The sequence below is a fragment of the Vanessa cardui genome, chromosome 27, assembly GCF_905220365.1.
Source record: "Vanessa cardui chromosome 27, ilVanCard2.1, whole genome shotgun sequence".
NCBI classification, from domain to species: domain Eukaryota; kingdom Metazoa; phylum Arthropoda; class Insecta; order Lepidoptera; family Nymphalidae; genus Vanessa; species Vanessa cardui.
This window is the reverse complement of record NC_061149.1, coordinates 2,583,910-2,601,045: the sequence shown is the minus strand read 5'-3', so window position 1 is coordinate 2,601,045 and position 17,136 is coordinate 2,583,910. Positions and strand designations below refer to the sequence as shown.

Genomic DNA, 17,136 nt, shown 5'->3' with positions numbered 1-17,136 from the left:
TGTATCCTATATCACTGTAAAATTTCATCCAAATCCGTCCAGTAGTTTTTTCGTGAAAGACTAACAAACGTACATACATCCATCGTCACAAGCTTTCGCATTTATAATATATGATTACAATCCGCCAATCAAAAGCGATAATTTCTTCCGAATTTCGAACGTCAGATGAATATCCGATCACGATTGGCGCAAAATAATGAGACCGTGACGTCAGCTACTTTCGACATTATGCCTTATTTGGATGTGATCTTTTTAAGTATAAACATTTTTTGAGACTTAAAAGTCTCCGATCGAAACTTAATCGGAGAGATCACTCTTCCATCGTAACGCGTTCGATTACGTAAAAAAATCATATCATACGGACATATATTTAATACGGTTTTTAAACTTACAATAATCTACTTTATAACCTTCAAATTTTGGTAAAACTTCGCAACTTTCACACCCAAAGTACAGCTGTGTTATTATGTAGGAACTAAAGTCGTATCTCATCCGTATAATGTCGAAAACTGATATTAGTCTATAAATGTATGTCCTATATATGTTATAAATAGTATGGTTATTTTTTATGTCATACAATCTGTGCCAGCAACTACGCGCGCGTTTGTTTTTAACAAAGAAATACATATATATATCATTGTAGTCTATATTACTCCTTATTACGTGAGCTATCTGTCAGTGACAGAACTGATAAAATCGGTGCAGCATTTCAGAGATTAGCCGGAGCAAACAGTTACGACAGACAGACCGAAAATGTAAAAATTATTATTTTGGTATATGTATATCTTATACATTTAGTAAAAATCGTTTATTTTAATCTTAAAAGACACCCGTACTCGCTTTATCCTTCCCTGTATCCTTATGTATGCTTAAATCTTTGAAATTAAGCGACGGATTTTGATGCGGTTTTTTTTTAGTAGATAGAGTGTTTCGAGAAGAATGTTTTTATATATAATACATTGACAATTTAGCAAAGAAACACTGATAATTTTAGAAGTTTCTACTGTAGTATCACACCATTGCACTTGGGCCGCTAGTTTAATTTTATATGTATAGATAGAATGGCGGTCTGGTAAGTGATCGCTCATTGACGGTAAGTGGTCACCACCGATCATTTCTCATATCACCGATGCGTCCTGAGAGGAACTAAGATGTTATGTGGCTATAATTATTGTTTAGCTGTATGATATCACATTATGAGGAGTGGGCGGTACCTAACCAGACGGGTTCGTATAGAGCCCTACCAATAAGTAAATTCCAATAAGGCATGTGGGATTCAAATGACCCAAACATAAATGTTTAGAATGTTGCAAGTGATATTATTTTTACTTAATGCTTTAGAGTTAAATTTTGATTGTTTGTATAAAAATAAAAATATAAAATCTTACCGAATAGCTCTGCTTACACAGATATTAATCACGTTTCGATTTATGCCGGGTTATATGTATCGTGTTACTGTATATATTTAATATCATCATTATTTTCTGTATCAGCTTTAAAAACCTTTTGTTTGTAAATTGTGTGTTTTAACGTTACCTTTTATTGAGGAAAACATTCGGAGCTTATCACACCGAGGTTCTGCGATGGGATATAGGACACGCATGCAGGTTGCCTCACGATATTTTCCTTCACGTGCGAGCACGATATGAATTATAAGCACTTATTGAGGACATAAAGAACTTATTTATCATTTAACTAACTTAGAACTCATCTTAGTGGCAAATCAAAATAAACTTCATTCAAGTAGGCTTTTACAAGCACTTTTTATTTATAGTGCTTAGTCGATAAAATCAATGTTGACGGTGCGTGCCTGCTACAGTTTCGGATAGTATCGAATATGTCAAAATTATTAAGTATATTGAATATATGTAGCTATGTCCTACAAAAATAAATGACGCTAAAATAGGAACATTTGGTAATATCAATGTTTTATATCTTCAAAACGGCCAATCGCTACAAACAAACACGAACACAAAGCGTTGGATCGATCGTGAGGCATGTTGTTTGGACTCATTCTCCTCGGCAAATAGTTAAGCAAAGTTATGCAAAATATTTTTCATCGTCATCTAGCAAATTACATCGAATGAAGCTACCACCGTTTTAGTGGTAGTAGTTACTCTCCCAGTCTCAGTAGTTACTCTTTTCCAATATTTAAAAATACCAATACATGTTAGTAAAAAAAGTAGTAAAGTAACAGCCTGTACATTTGCCACTGCTGAGATAAGGCCTCATCTTCCATTAAGGAGAGGGTTTGGAACATATTCCACCACGCTGTTCCAATGCGGGTTGGGGGAATGCACATGCATGAACATGAACCGATGATTCTGAGTTCGAACCCGGAGCAAGCACCAAGACTTTATTTCTAAGTGAGGAAATCTGGTCACATGGTGCATAAGAATCTGCTAGATGGTGCAAGCATGGCGGAGTAAACTGCAAACCTTCTCCACAAAAAAGCAGAAGGCTTTTGCCCGATAGTGGGATATTAACAGTTACAACTGTTACGACTGTTATAAAAATTTAAAAATCGAAATCAAAATAAACTTCATTCAAGTAGGCTTTTACAAGCACTTTTGAATCGTCGTTTTACAATTAAGTGAAGCTACCATCGGTTCGGAAAGTAAATTCTACCGAGAAGAACCGGCAAGAAACTCAGTAGTTACTCTCTTTCAACACTTAAAAAAAACAAAGTCATGTTACTTAAATACAATTATTTAAATTAACATATCAGTATTATCAGTATTTATCCTCAATCACCGTAACATTAAATTAAATAAAATCATACGACATATTTTTTTACATACAAATACTAATAAATTTTTTTGTTTAATAAATACGCACAAAATGGCTTCACCTTGCAAAGAATCGCGTCGAACGACTTAATGTATTGAATTACTTACGAAAATCAGAGCGTGAATTATTAAATGCGGTTATGTTTTACGTGTCATAGCGTTAATATTATACAACCGTTCATTGGTGTAGGCGCTTACTTTTGAGTCTGGGTTCGAATTCTGTGTCGAACGAAACCTATACTCAAATATATTACGAAAATATTCCGTCATATAAATAAATAAATATTGGACAACATCACATACATTGATCTGACCCCAATGTAAGTCGGTAAAGCACTTGTGTTATGGAAAATCAGAAGTAATGACGGTACCACAAACACGCAGACATGAGAGAAAACGAATGAACTTTTTCTACATCGAAATACGAAGTAAATTTATATTCCAAGAAAGTACATAGGTTACTTTTTTTGCTTACTTTTGTTACTTTTTTTGACACATGATAAACAACGCCCTTAAACGCGAACATAGACGCGGGCGACGACTAGTAATAAATATATCCGTTTAATGGAAGAATATCTGATGAATGGGTGACATATACGTGCAGAGATGGCCCAGTGGTTAGAACGTGTGCATCTGAACCGATGATTGCGGGTTCAAACCCAGGCAAGCAGCGCTGATTCATGTGCTTAATTTGTCTTTATAATTCATCTCGTGCTCAGCGGTGAAGGAAAACATCGTGAGGAAACCTGCATGTGACAAATTTCATAGACATTGTGCCACATGTGTATTCCACTAACCCGCATTGGAACAGCGTGGTGGAATATGTTCCAAACCTTCTCCTTAAAGGGAGAGGAGGCTTTTAGCCCAGCAGTGGGAATTTACAGGATGTTGTTATTTGTTGTTGGGTGACATATCCCGAACATTGGGGAACAAAACCCTATCACTTATCGACCTTAGGATTTACCGATTTGGACAAAATTAATCCAAACCTCTAAATCAACTCGACTAAACACTTCATTATAAAATAAACATACATTTTAATTAATATACTATAAACGAATCGAACAGCTACCTAATTTACCTTACAATTAGATTTAATTACTTTTAATTGCCATTTAAAGTGGTATTAAAGTAGAAGTTAATATAACGAATCTGTATAGAATAATCTGGATAGAATAATATAATAACGATGAATAATGATGATGAAAAATTAAGTTTTTTTTTATTTTATGGAATATTTGATTAGATTGGCGGACGAGCATATGGTCCACCTGATAGTAAGTGGTCACCATCATCCATAGACAATGACGCTGTAAAAAATATTAACTATTCCTTAAATCGTCAATGTGCCACCGACCTTGGGAACTAAGACTCACCCTCCAAGCCGGAACACAACAATACAGAGTACTGTTGTTTGGCGGTAGAATAACTAATGAGTGGGTGGTACCGACCCAGACGGGCTTGCACAAAGCCCTACAACCAAGTAAAGTTCGTAAGTTAGTGAGTAGTTCAATTTATTAACTTAGCATATACAGACTTGAAATATGGCAGATAGGTTCCTTTTAGGGTGTTGACATCCGCTAAGAACGAACAATGTCACTAAACTCCACCCCTAAGGAGGTAAAAAGGGTATTGAAATTTTATATCTATTACGCGTGTAAAGCCGCAGTTTCAGTTAGTCTTTATGCATGAGTATGGCATATTTAGACGTTTTTACGCCAAAAGTTCCCCCTCATTTGGGACATATACCCTTTATCAAGTATTTAAATAAAAGTATACATAACATCCTGTAAATGTTCCACGTCTAGACTCAGGCCACTAATCCCCCCCTCTTGACGATAAGGATGCGAATGGAAAACCAGTATCCAACCAGTAGTCCTAAAGATTAGCTTATTACAATAGTTAGTCCGAGACACGCAGTTGTGACCGCAGCATTATAAGTAGTTCACATAATCGCTTCCGCTTCGGTTGGTCACATGTCGATATTTTAAGACGTTTTTTTTAACAAGACATATTTCACACTGTACACATTTCTTATACTGTATATATATAAGTATATAACTTCATTTTATACCAGCCGAATTTGAGACCTGTAACCCCCAACATATACGGTACGTGGTCACCATGTCTCATAGACGTTGGCGCTGTATGTATTGTTAATCATTTCTAACATAACATTTGCACCAACCTTGGGAATTGAGATGTTATATCCCTTGTGTCTAAAGTTACACTGGCTCACTCACCATTTAAACCGAAACACAACAATACCAAATATAGCCAATATATTTAACAGTAGAATATATGAAGGGTGAATACCCAGACGAGCCTGGAGAAAGCCCTACCAACCTTTAAAAAGTAGTTTTCGAGCTTTGCGTCACATAGACGTAGAGAGAACGGTTAATATTTCTTACCATACTTATCGCTATTTATCAATCTGCCTACCTATTATAAAACAAAGATGGCGTCCCATCCCAATCAATCTCCCCAAACAACATTTTAACCTTGATATACGTAATATTAATATGGCATTTTCATAACCACATACCGACCGACAAAGTAACTTAGCCTCGCTTATAGCGACGCTTATACAACCGACGGTGCCCTTATTTGTAACGCAAAAAGCTGATAAATAATGTTACCATATTACATATTATATATAATTCATAATGCAATACTAATATTTATTTCTATGTACAGCCTTTACTTAGTAATTCACAGCACTAATAGAGATAAAAATGGCATTAATATTACCATAATACACGATTATCTGCATTCTTACAATCGCTTTTTTTATCTCTTTTACGAGTTAGGAATAAGGACGGGACAAAAAATATAATTTTCGAATATGTAATACTTTTTTTTATCGAAAATATTAATTGCTTTTTTTATTATCTACGGTGTGATAGAAGGACGCGGTGCGAATACCACGTCGCAGCTCCTTTTGCCTTTAAATGTCGCGTGGTGAGACAGATTTTTTGTTTCAACCAAAGGCTTCCTGCTCCGCCCAGCTGATCACACGTTATCATCGACAATGAAGACTTAATAATCTTTAGACATGGCATTCGTTATTCCTGACTTATCTACTATTGGTTAGTTCTCGGCACTTGTAATACCTTTTAAGCACTTTGTGGTTTTGTTTCCAAAACCAGACGCTTCCTGCTCATATAGAATGTATTAATTAATTACTAATGATTAAGTAATCCAGCCTCGCTATTGTTTATGATTAACATCTTAACTAAAGACTTAATAAATGGAAAAATACAAATTGATAGCTATGTGATTTCTTATTGAGTTAGGATTTCACCAAATTGAAATTTCATCGCAACTCATATTTTCTCTTTAAGAATATTGGTAATAGTATATTCAGAATGTACACAGCTACGCTAATGTAAAGATCATACGTGTAGTTGGAAATTAGTCAAAATTAAATCACAAAAATAATTAGTGCAAATTTTATAAAAAAAACATCGCTGTAGGTTAAAAAGACATGTATATTAATTATTATTATTAATGTGAAAGTAACTTTTAATTTAATTGTATGTCTGTTTTCACGGTAACCGTAACTACTGAACAGAATTTGATAAAATTTGGTATAAATTGAGCTTTAACCTCGAGGAAGGACTAACGTATCGTTCATCCAGAACGACATCGTCACAATTGCAAAAATCTCTAAAACGACTTTTTCATTCCAAACGATCTCATTTCGTACATACTTTCTAGTGTAATATTGTCAGAATTATTGTTATATAGATGTCAATCAAACTACTAAAACTACTGAACAAACTACTAAACTATTGAAACAATAATTCTGACAATATTACACTAGGAAGTATGTACGAAATGAGATCGTTTGGAATGTAAAAGTAATTTTAGAGATTCTTGCAATTGTGACGTGGTCGTTCTGGAGGAGCGATATATACATACTACTACTAGTGGTAGTAGTATGTATATGTAGTACTGCTAGTTTTATACCTAAAACCAACGACCTAACAAACAGAAAACTACGAGTAGTTTCTTATGTAACGGACGAATTCTTCGCGGTATCGGTATTTATACAAAACTACTATTATTTTATTACTTATTGGAAACAACCGAATACATTTTTTTATTCCCTTCATAGAACTGTTAACACAAATGACCAATTACAGCACAGGGGAAAAGTGTATAATATATAAGCACGTTCAAAATGCTAATAAATTAATAATGTTAATAATTTATGGTCACTGCTTCATAAATATATCAATACCATAACCAAACTCTTTATTCATATAGCATTTAATTACCTTACTAACTGTACTTCTACTAACGGCTCAGAAATAAAGCCTTAAATTTGAGAAAAAACGGCACAACCACACCGCAGAGGAATTGAGAAAGTTATTATGTTTTATGGTACTTAGACTCTCGTGAGTAAGGTAAAAGCGTTAGTAGGGTAAAAGCACAGAACTTGACTAAGGAAAAACATACTCTGTCAAGACAGCACAACCTAAAAAACGAAAGACAGCGAGTTCAATCTTCAAAACCACTACCATTAAATTGTGTATGAGTGTAATTTGTGTTTTTAATCTGCATTTTTACTCTGCTAAAGGAAAGTAGACTTTAATTTTGAGTTATGGGACATTTACAGGTTACTAGTATATCTCGCAAAATATTGAATACAAATTTTAAATAATACTCATAGATTATGCTATTTACAACAACATAAAAAAATTATGACTTTTTTTAGCAAAAGCGTATTATTCAAGATGGCCGCGAACTAACAATTGATCTTCCCGAAATGAAATGTTACACATAAAACAATTTACCCAATGAGGGTACCGTTTAATGTATCCAATAGATAAATATATTTTCTGTACATATATTACACAGATAATTTAATTTTCTTAGTTACCATTTGTACCATCACACACGAGAAAGTAAGAACATATTTTTATATCTATTTACATACACGGAATTACCACACGCCATCAAGGACTCATATATCCTTTCTGCCTCACATAAATTAATTACATTACGTAGTGCATATGTTAATCTTATAAAATACCCATTCTAAAAAAAGTAAACAAAGAGTTTTGAACGAAAAAGTTTTAATATATCACACTAACGAATATTAAAAATGTCTTAAGTCGTTTAAATCATTAAATTGTGTCCAAGCTAGTGAGGAAGGGCCCCGGTACATAGAAAAATCATCGGGCCCTCAACTTTCCCATCCATTAACTAATAATTACCCTTTAAAATTATAGATACCAATAAAGAAATCTTGTGCGCAATGTCGTGATTTACTAGCTTCAGAAGCTAAAGGTTTAGTTTAGAGGGCCCCCTGAACTCCGGGGCCCTGATGCACTGGCCAACCAACTGGCCCTACGATAGCTACGCTACTGTATAAGGGTTAAAGATAAACGCATAGACTTATCTAACATTTGATCACATCCTCTTAAAACAGGGGAGGGAAACTAGTAGCAGACTAAAGCAAAGAGTTTCGAAACAAAAAGTTTACATATAACATTAGATATTAATTAAATAACACCAATGACATAAAATGTTCGAGATAATTTTAATTACACAAATATGATACGAAATATAATTACACATTTATTCGAAGCAATTGACTTTACGTTTCAATGTTTTTTATTGAAATTAATTCACTCTAATTAATACATATGTTACATTTAAATATTAAAACTACTTTTTTGCCATACAAGGATATTTTTAGATATTCGAAATTCAATTTATGAGATAGTTTTTTTATCTAAATTAATACTAGGAACTAAAATTTGGTTGTTTGTATGTATTGGGTAATCCCCGGAACTAATATTCCAACTCTATTTTCCCATGAATGGAAAGCTATGATATCTCTAAGTGCTATATTATGCCGTATTATAAGTATAACATATCATTTGTTTTAATTAATTAATAAAACCGTTTCGAAGTCGCAGAATTTAAAATCGATCATCGAAAACGTATTGGCACGTAATTATTATTTCAATTTACTAAATACATACTGTTATTTATTATTAAAACAGAAATAATTGGTTTCCTTCAAAATTCAAAGTCACAGCGTTAGTAAATTGTTCTACACCACAAAAAATACTCATGCAAATGCAATGCAAAATATTCAATGTCAAAATATTAATTATGATATACGAATCCAATTATATTCGACCTCAAATTGGTTTATTGTCAAACGGAAGAAGTAACATTAAAAAGAAAGCATGAATTAAAAAAAATATTTATTCTAAACACATAAAATTGGACGCATCTTCATTAATTTTAAAGTATATTTCATTCGCAAAAAGTACGGAACAAATATTAAGCCGAAGTGAAATTGACAAAAAAACCTTCATTTCTTATTCCTTAGTCTATTTTGCGACACTTTTTTTCGAACTCATTAAAAAAAAAAAATAACTGACAATGACATTTCATCAACGCAAGTCGAAATGTCGCCTCTGTATATTTTTAACACAACAAACAGGTACTTTATAGTATCAATGATTACTCGGGAACTTTCAATAATAATCCACGCGTATAAAAGACCTAGCCAGCAAGAGGACAGCATTCAGTAGCTCACGAGTAGTCTGACAAAGAAGTTCACGATGAGATTTCTGGTAAGACATCATCTTATCAGTACAGCACATATCGTAAAATAAACGAAATAACTCCGCTTGAAAAAAGAAATTAAAAAAAAAGCGATCGTTTATTTTATAATATGTCGTATTATAAGATTCAACCTTATAAAGAACCTCATTTTTAATCTGTTACGGTTATGTGACAACTAGTGCAATTGGGCGGTAAAATTAACTTTATTATGGATTCGAAAATATTATTTTAAAAAATATTTTTAAAACCATAACAGATTAAAAGTAATGTTTTCTCTTATTTTTTATTTGTTAGTTTCATTTGTTTTTTACTTTTATATTTTATCTTATATTGTACAACGCCAATTATATTAGAGACTTTAAATTTTTGCTTCACATGTAATAATATTTTACGTATATTTAAAAAAAAACATTATTTGTTCTTTGCCTGTGTTACACACTGGTTTTGAAATTTCTACTAATAAAATAATTCTTGTATTTATTTTAAAACGTAAATGTAACTTAATTTTGTCAAAATTTCCCGAAAAAGCGCCACAATCTCAGCCAATATATTACGACATACGGCAACGAATTCAAATTTCATAACATATTATGCGACAATTTTGAGAATATCTTTCTGGCCTAAATACATTTGCGATTTTTAAAGGCATTTAACGATAATCGTCACTACGTACATTGAAATAAAGTCCAAAACACTCGATAGTAATATCGCGTACGGATCGTTACAAGCTGCATTGCAAGTACGCGCTCTGCATACTAGTTGTTGGTGGTCAAGGGCGATACCAAAGATTATTCAACAGACGTACATATTTACGCAATAGTATTTTTCTTTCGTCCTGTAAATTTATAATATCAAAATATTGTTTAACAAAATATGCTGTACCAAGTATCCGAATTTCTATTTACGCGCCCAATCTCATAAAAATACAGATAAGTAAAATAAATTGCAATATTTAATGTCTACGTTCGAAATTTAAAACTTCGAAACTTATTTGTGTTCTGATTTCATTGTTTGTTATATTAGGTGTATAATAGTCAATATGACAATGAATAACATGTATTATTATATAATATGTATGCTTAAACCGTCGAAAGGACATACGTAACCATATTAGAACTATTTCATAAGGTCCGTAACCGATATGGTTTTGCAAAACGTACGCAAGGTCGTTACTATGAATGATTTGTGATCATACTCTGTGAAATATATTCAGACCATGTACAAAAATAATTGGTCTTATACATTATATGACATTGACAGACGAATATCATATTCAAATTAGAGTAGTGTACTTGTATGCTTCTATATGTTCTAGTATTATAATTGCATTTTCTATTTAACAGATCGCTTTCGTTGCCATCCTGGGCTATGCTTCGGCTAGCGCCATCATCTCCCCCCTGGTATACGGAGCCAACGCTGGTGACGTCCAGGCTGCCGCCATCGACGCCACCGTAGCCGCCCAGGACACCGTCCGCGCCATCGGTGAGGGCCAGGCCCGCGCCGCCGAAGCCGTGATCCAGCACAACACCGAGGCAGTCCGTCAGGTCGCCGAGACCAACCGCAACCTCCACGAGAACGCTTACTGGGGCAGCGTGGCCGCTTCCCAGAACCTCGTCGCCGCCGCTCAGTCCCAAGCCGCCGCCGTTGACGGTGCCGCAGCTGCCGTCCGCGCCGCGTACGCCGGTGCCGGCTACCCCTACGCCGCTCCCCTGGCTTACGGTCACGCCCTCCCTTACGCCGCTGCTCCCCTCGGCTACGCCGCGTACGGAGCTTACGGTCTCCACGGTCTTCGCGCTTGGTAAACTTCCGATCATGGCATCATCACTTAGATAGTGATGGTGCTGTTAGGGAGTGGCCTCGACTATGGTTGAGGAAGCGTCCGAACACGCCTGGCTGTCGATGGCAATGTCTGTGATATGTCATAGGTATTGTCATCCCAGCTAGCCTTCAGATCACCTCATAGTATCAAAGGTACCCGATTGCTCAATGAAACACCACAAAGGTCTCACAGTAACTCTCTTTGTACATAAGCGAATCTCATGCCATCACTGCCAAAGTGTAAATAAACACATTTTTACAAATACAGTTTTTTATTAATTATATAAAACCTCAAACTATTCCCTTTTATAATAAGTAAAAACAAAATCATAGATCAAATTATTATCACATCATCAATTCATCATCATTTTCATCCTCTAGTAACTGCCGCCTTCAGCTACTTTTCACTGAATTTCGGTTTGAATTTACGAAGAAAAAACATCAGCATTTTCAACATCCTTCTCAAATCTTTAAACACTGATGAATGACAATACTTTGACAGTCAGATCATTTTCTTTGTTGATAATTAAGACCCACTATAATAAAATATCTTGGTTCCTATACTAGTACAAAAAAAACAAAAACGAAAGCCAGATGTAACACACGAAACAGCATTGTAAAGCAACAAAGTGAATACAAATTCCTAGTAGTATCCGCTAATTAAAAATATGTAAACACTTAAACGGTTAATAATACAAGTGACAACACTTATGGTATATTAACAAAAAGGACTCGTGTTCTCTGCGCTGGCTTTTGTTTTACAATATGAGAGCATTAATAATTTCAACATCATGTATCAAAAGAATAATCTGAACGGTAGGTACAACCCTCTCATCAGATATTCTACCACTAAACAATAGTACGCAGTACTAGTGTGTTCCGGTTTGAAAGGTGAGTGAGCCAGTGTAACTACAGGCACAAGGGACATAGCATCTTAGTTCCCAAGATTGGGGGCGCATTGACGATGTATGGAATATTTAATATTTCTTACAGCGTCATGGTCTATGGGTTATGGTGACCACTTACCATCAGGTGGCCCACATGCTCGTCCGCCAACCTATTCCATCAAAAAAAACTAATCCCTTTCAGTTCTTCGAAATCCACTACCATAGAAAAAAAGTTCAATTAAATCAAACAATGATTATCTATTTATCATTCTAAGAAAGTTATTAATAAAACATAGCGACGCTTTCAAAAACCAGATAATACTCGAGTTATCAAATAGTTGATTTAAAAAGTATACATTTTATTAGACAAATAAATAACATCTATAATATTAAAATAGCCTTTTTTTACTCGATGCATAAGTATGTATACACGGTACATATACCAAAATAACATTTTTTACAATTTTTGTCTGTCTGTTTGTTCCGGCTGATCTCTGGATCGGCTGGACCGGTGTTGACGGGACTTTAACTGGCAGATAACTGATATAAAAAGGAATAACTTAGGCTACAACAATATTTTTTTGTTATGATGAATTTGAAAACCGACGAATGTTTTCTTACTCTAACTGTACATTGTTATGCAAACTGACGAAAAAGACAATACTCCTTAACAAATTAATTACATACCATGTAATTAGCTGCACGGCAAATCAGCACCTTCACATTTGATTAATTATCGTTTCACGGATAAAATTATACAAGAATTAACAATCAACTTTCATTTTGGTAAATTATTTTCAATCATATGCGTCAATATTTTCGTGAAACACGTAAAATTAATATTATTTTGAAAGGGCTATGAATGTATTAGTACTTGGTAAGTTTTAAAAGTTATTGAAATTATCCACTAATTGACAAATGCCTTATCTTTTCTTAAATAGAAGATTTGGGTCTTATATGCCTTTATAGTCCATTTATGGAGCTAAACTCGTAGTAAAATAAACTCTTGAGTTATTGGTGTGATGCGCGTCCGATATGATTTTTCTTATGTGATAGGTGGCAAACGAGCAGGAGGCTCACCTGATGGAAAGTGACTACCACCGCCCATGGACATCTGCAACACCAGGGGGCTTGCAGGTGCGTTGCCGGCCTTTAAGGAAGGAGTACGCTCTTTTCTTGAAGGTTCCCATGTCGTATCGGATCGAAAAAACCGCCGGCGAACGTTGGTTCCACAAAGTTGTGCGAGGCAGAAAATGATATGAACATTCTAATAAATAATTTACCTAGTGAAGATCACACGCAGCTATCTAAGAGCTCACAAGAACCACTTCATCACCCTTTTGGTGCTCGTTTAGTGGACAACACTATTACTTGACATATAGTTGGGCACCGTGGAATCCGAAATCATCACTACGTAGTATATAAAACAAAGTTGCTTTCTCTGTCCCTATATCCCATATGTATGCTTAAATCTCTAAAAATACGCAACGGATATTGATGCGCTTTTTTTAATAGATAGAGTGATTCGAGAGGAAGGTTTTTGTACATAATACATGGACAATATAGTAAAGAAACACTAATCATTTTAGAAGTTTGTAATGTGATGTCGTAAATAAACAAATTCTGTAGTTTGTTCTTTGTTGTTTACTATCAGTAATTGCATCCGTGCGAAGCCGGGGCGGGTCGGTAGTTATTTATAAATACGGAATATAGAACTTCGGTAAACTTAAAAATTACTCGAAACAATCGCTACACGGAAACTGTTGATTGATTTATTTCGTTTCGTTTTTAATATGAAATTAGTAATCACCCGCTTCCCTGCTTTCTTGGAGATCAAGTTCGCTTGATAACAGATTTCATCAAATTCCGTTCAGCGGTTCTATCCTTTCGGTACTTTCACATTTATAATATTAATAATTAATATAGATCATTCCATCATCACCTCTGTTTCAGTTGTCATGGCAACAATAGCAGAATATACTGCACAAGCGACTACCAATGATGAACCTTCAATTGACGATCTGAAAGGAGGGCTCATTGACAACGGTTTCTATCCGATTGTTATTATCATAAGCGATAGTAAAAAACCAAATAATAATAATAAATTATTATTGAAACACAAAATGGCAGACGTACAAAAATACAAGATCAACAAGGGAAAGATGAAAGCAACAGATAAAAGGCTAATTAGGAATCAGAAACTAGGATTACCTGGTATTGTCGCAGGATTAATGCTAGGGTATAGAATGTATGAAAAATTCAGGGAAATAGTATAATGTAATAGGGAAATAGTACAGGTTCTGAAAACACGCAGCACATAAACTCAATTAAATGTGTATCAATTAAATAAAAAAAATCATGTAATTCTAGAAAATTGATCCTCAATTATTTACTTCTATTTATTTTTCTACTTTAAAATAAGTTATATTTAAGTCTAATATACTTCGTCAATGTAAAATGTAATATTACTTTACCTTTATCTGTATATTATTAACTAGTAATTCGTAATAATATGTTCAGAAATAAATAAATACATTATAAATAACATATAGAAGAATACAACAACAACAACAGCCTGTAAATTCCCACTGCTGGAATTTCTATGAAATTTGTCACATGCAGGTTTCCTCACGATGTTTTCCTTCACCGCTGAGCACGAGATGAATTATAAAGACAAATTAAGCACATGAATCAGCGGTGCTTGCCTGGGTTTGAACCCGCAATCATCGATTAAGATGCACGCGTTCTAACCACTGGGCCATCTCGACTAGTATAGATGATATGATGATGATAGAAGAATATCATAATTAAAATCTTAGAAAACCGATACTAAAACGAAATTTATTTTTCTCATCATTATTATAGTTCGGGATCTGTGCCACGAAATTTATAGAACAATGTAAATATGAGCTATGTTATAAGAAAAATGTGATTAGTAATAACTTTTTGATAACTCCATCGTCCATAGTTATTGCAAGGATACTCCTTGATCAAACCATATTTTTTGGACAAATATTTTTTCAAGTAATTTAGATAATTACAGTTATAAATATGGTATATTTACCATGTTTTTATTTTTATCCGTTGGAGCTCGATATTTCGACATTATCTACGAATGTCTTGTACAAGAGACTGAAGTTTGCGGCTACGTAAAATTATAGATCGGGAGATGAGGACACAAAATGTTTGGTCATTTGTACCAGTATGGCGGTTCTTCTGGGGTCTAATTACGTAAAAGCAAAAAGGAAAATGACGGTCGTAGCGCTCGCACCTACTGGTACAAATGATGAAAAATTTTGTCATTATCATCTCCCGGTCTATTAGTAAAACATCAAGAACGCGCGCAGAAAAAGTGTGAGTGTTTGGAGGAAGCATTGACGTTCCTCATAAAATGTCGGGACTCAAATGTGATTAGCCATGTTAATTTAAAATATTAATTTAGATAATTATTTTGAGATTGAACAAAAAAAAGTAATGTAGCCTATTCAGGTTTTATGAGTATATTTAAATATCAATAATGTATCCATCATCATCATCCACCTGCCCTTATCCCAATTTTATTTGGGTTCGGCGCAGCATGTCTTCTCCTCCCATACTTCTCTGTCAGACGTCATCTCACAAGTAACATTCTTTCTAACCATATCGTCTTTCACACAATCCGTCCATCGTTTCCTTGGTCGTCCTCTACCTCTATATCCATCCACATCCATGCTCAAGTCAATAATGTATCTATGGTGTGATTTTGATGTATGACTTACTACCCTTCTCCACCCTCCGTGTGGGCCACGTAACGTGAGCACAATGGGTGCGCTGCGCTTAAAAATTAGTATAACGGACTATTATCCTTCCTCTTTCCTCCCAAGAAGAAAGTGTCTTCACAAGTCAGAGCCCAGATTTCGAGGCAAAAACTCTCCTTTTTATTCCAACAAATACAGTCCACCTATATCTAGTGAACATGTAAAAATTTTTAGATAATCATCAAATCAACATGTTTTATCCTTGCTACCTCTTTAAGCTACAACAATCGAAAGTTTTCGTACAATAAATTTTTGGACATATTGTCATCATATTGAAGCTACTTGTGAAACATCAGCTTGATAGAAATCAAGTGAAATAATGGACCAGGGATTCTGAACTATTATAATAATTATACCCTATAAGGGCCACTCACACACGAGTAATATAAGGTAAAGCAGAGGGATAAGCATTAGACAGCGTTATGCCGATTGTCGTCAGGGTATATGTAGGCTACTATAGATAATTCACATCCACATAAAATCTAAATAAAAATATACTCATTAAAAAAAACAAGGTTTCTATTTCATCGAACTGTAGTTTTTTATAAAGAGGTTAAATATTGTTAATGTATTTTTTGTTGTAATTACCCACAAAACCGTACAAGAGCAGAGTGCATCCAATACAATGCATTCAGGGCGAGGTGCCTCGTTTGCTTAAGGCCTCGGGTATTTTCACTAACCAGAACATCTTTCACGCTAGTGGTCGTATGTGCGTAGCGAGCGAGACAGCAACAAACATCGTCCTTGGGGAGGATGATGTTCTTCTACAACAACAAAACAACAACAACAGCCTGTAAATTTCCTGCCTGGGCTTGAAACCGCAATCATCGGTTAAGATGCACGCTTTCTAACCACTGGGCCATTGCGGCTCTTGGGTACCACCCACATATCCCATATTCTACCGCCAAACTTCGTCAAAAACACTTGGTAAACAATACTTGGTCATGTTCATCAATGTAACTACATACAAGGGGCGTAACATCTCCGTCCACAAGGTTGTGGGCGCTTTGACGATGTAAGGTATGGTTAATACTTCTTACCATTACCTACAGGCGGTAGCGACCACATACAAAAAGAAAAAATTTAAGCAACAAAATACGTTAATTTATCGTTAATGCATTAACTACTAATAACGCATTCAAATATTTTGTATTAAAGCGATCATGTACCATTTAATCACTTAGATAAGAACTCCAACGACTTCACGATAAATTAACAGTCGCGGTAATCATTAAATAAGTTCTACTAATC

At 34.6% G+C, this 17,136-nt stretch overlaps 2 protein-coding genes across 3 annotated transcripts in view; one reads left to right on the top strand and one right to left on the bottom strand.

The window, feature by feature from the left end:
- Positions 1-17,136, bottom strand: part of LOC124541249 (WD repeat-containing protein 7) — a 172,208-nt gene that overhangs the window by 87,797 nt on the left and 67,275 nt on the right. The gene's annotated exons all lie outside the window — the stretch shown is intronic.
- On the top strand, positions 9,245-11,464 carry LOC124541257 (cuticle protein 1-like). The gene is made up of 2 exons (XM_047119144.1): positions 9,245-9,391; positions 10,727-11,464. Exons 1-2 carry the CDS (start codon positions 9,380-9,382, stop codon positions 11,183-11,185), a joined length of 471 nt encoding a protein of 156 aa, XP_046975100.1. The 5' UTR covers positions 9,245-9,379; the 3' UTR covers positions 11,186-11,464.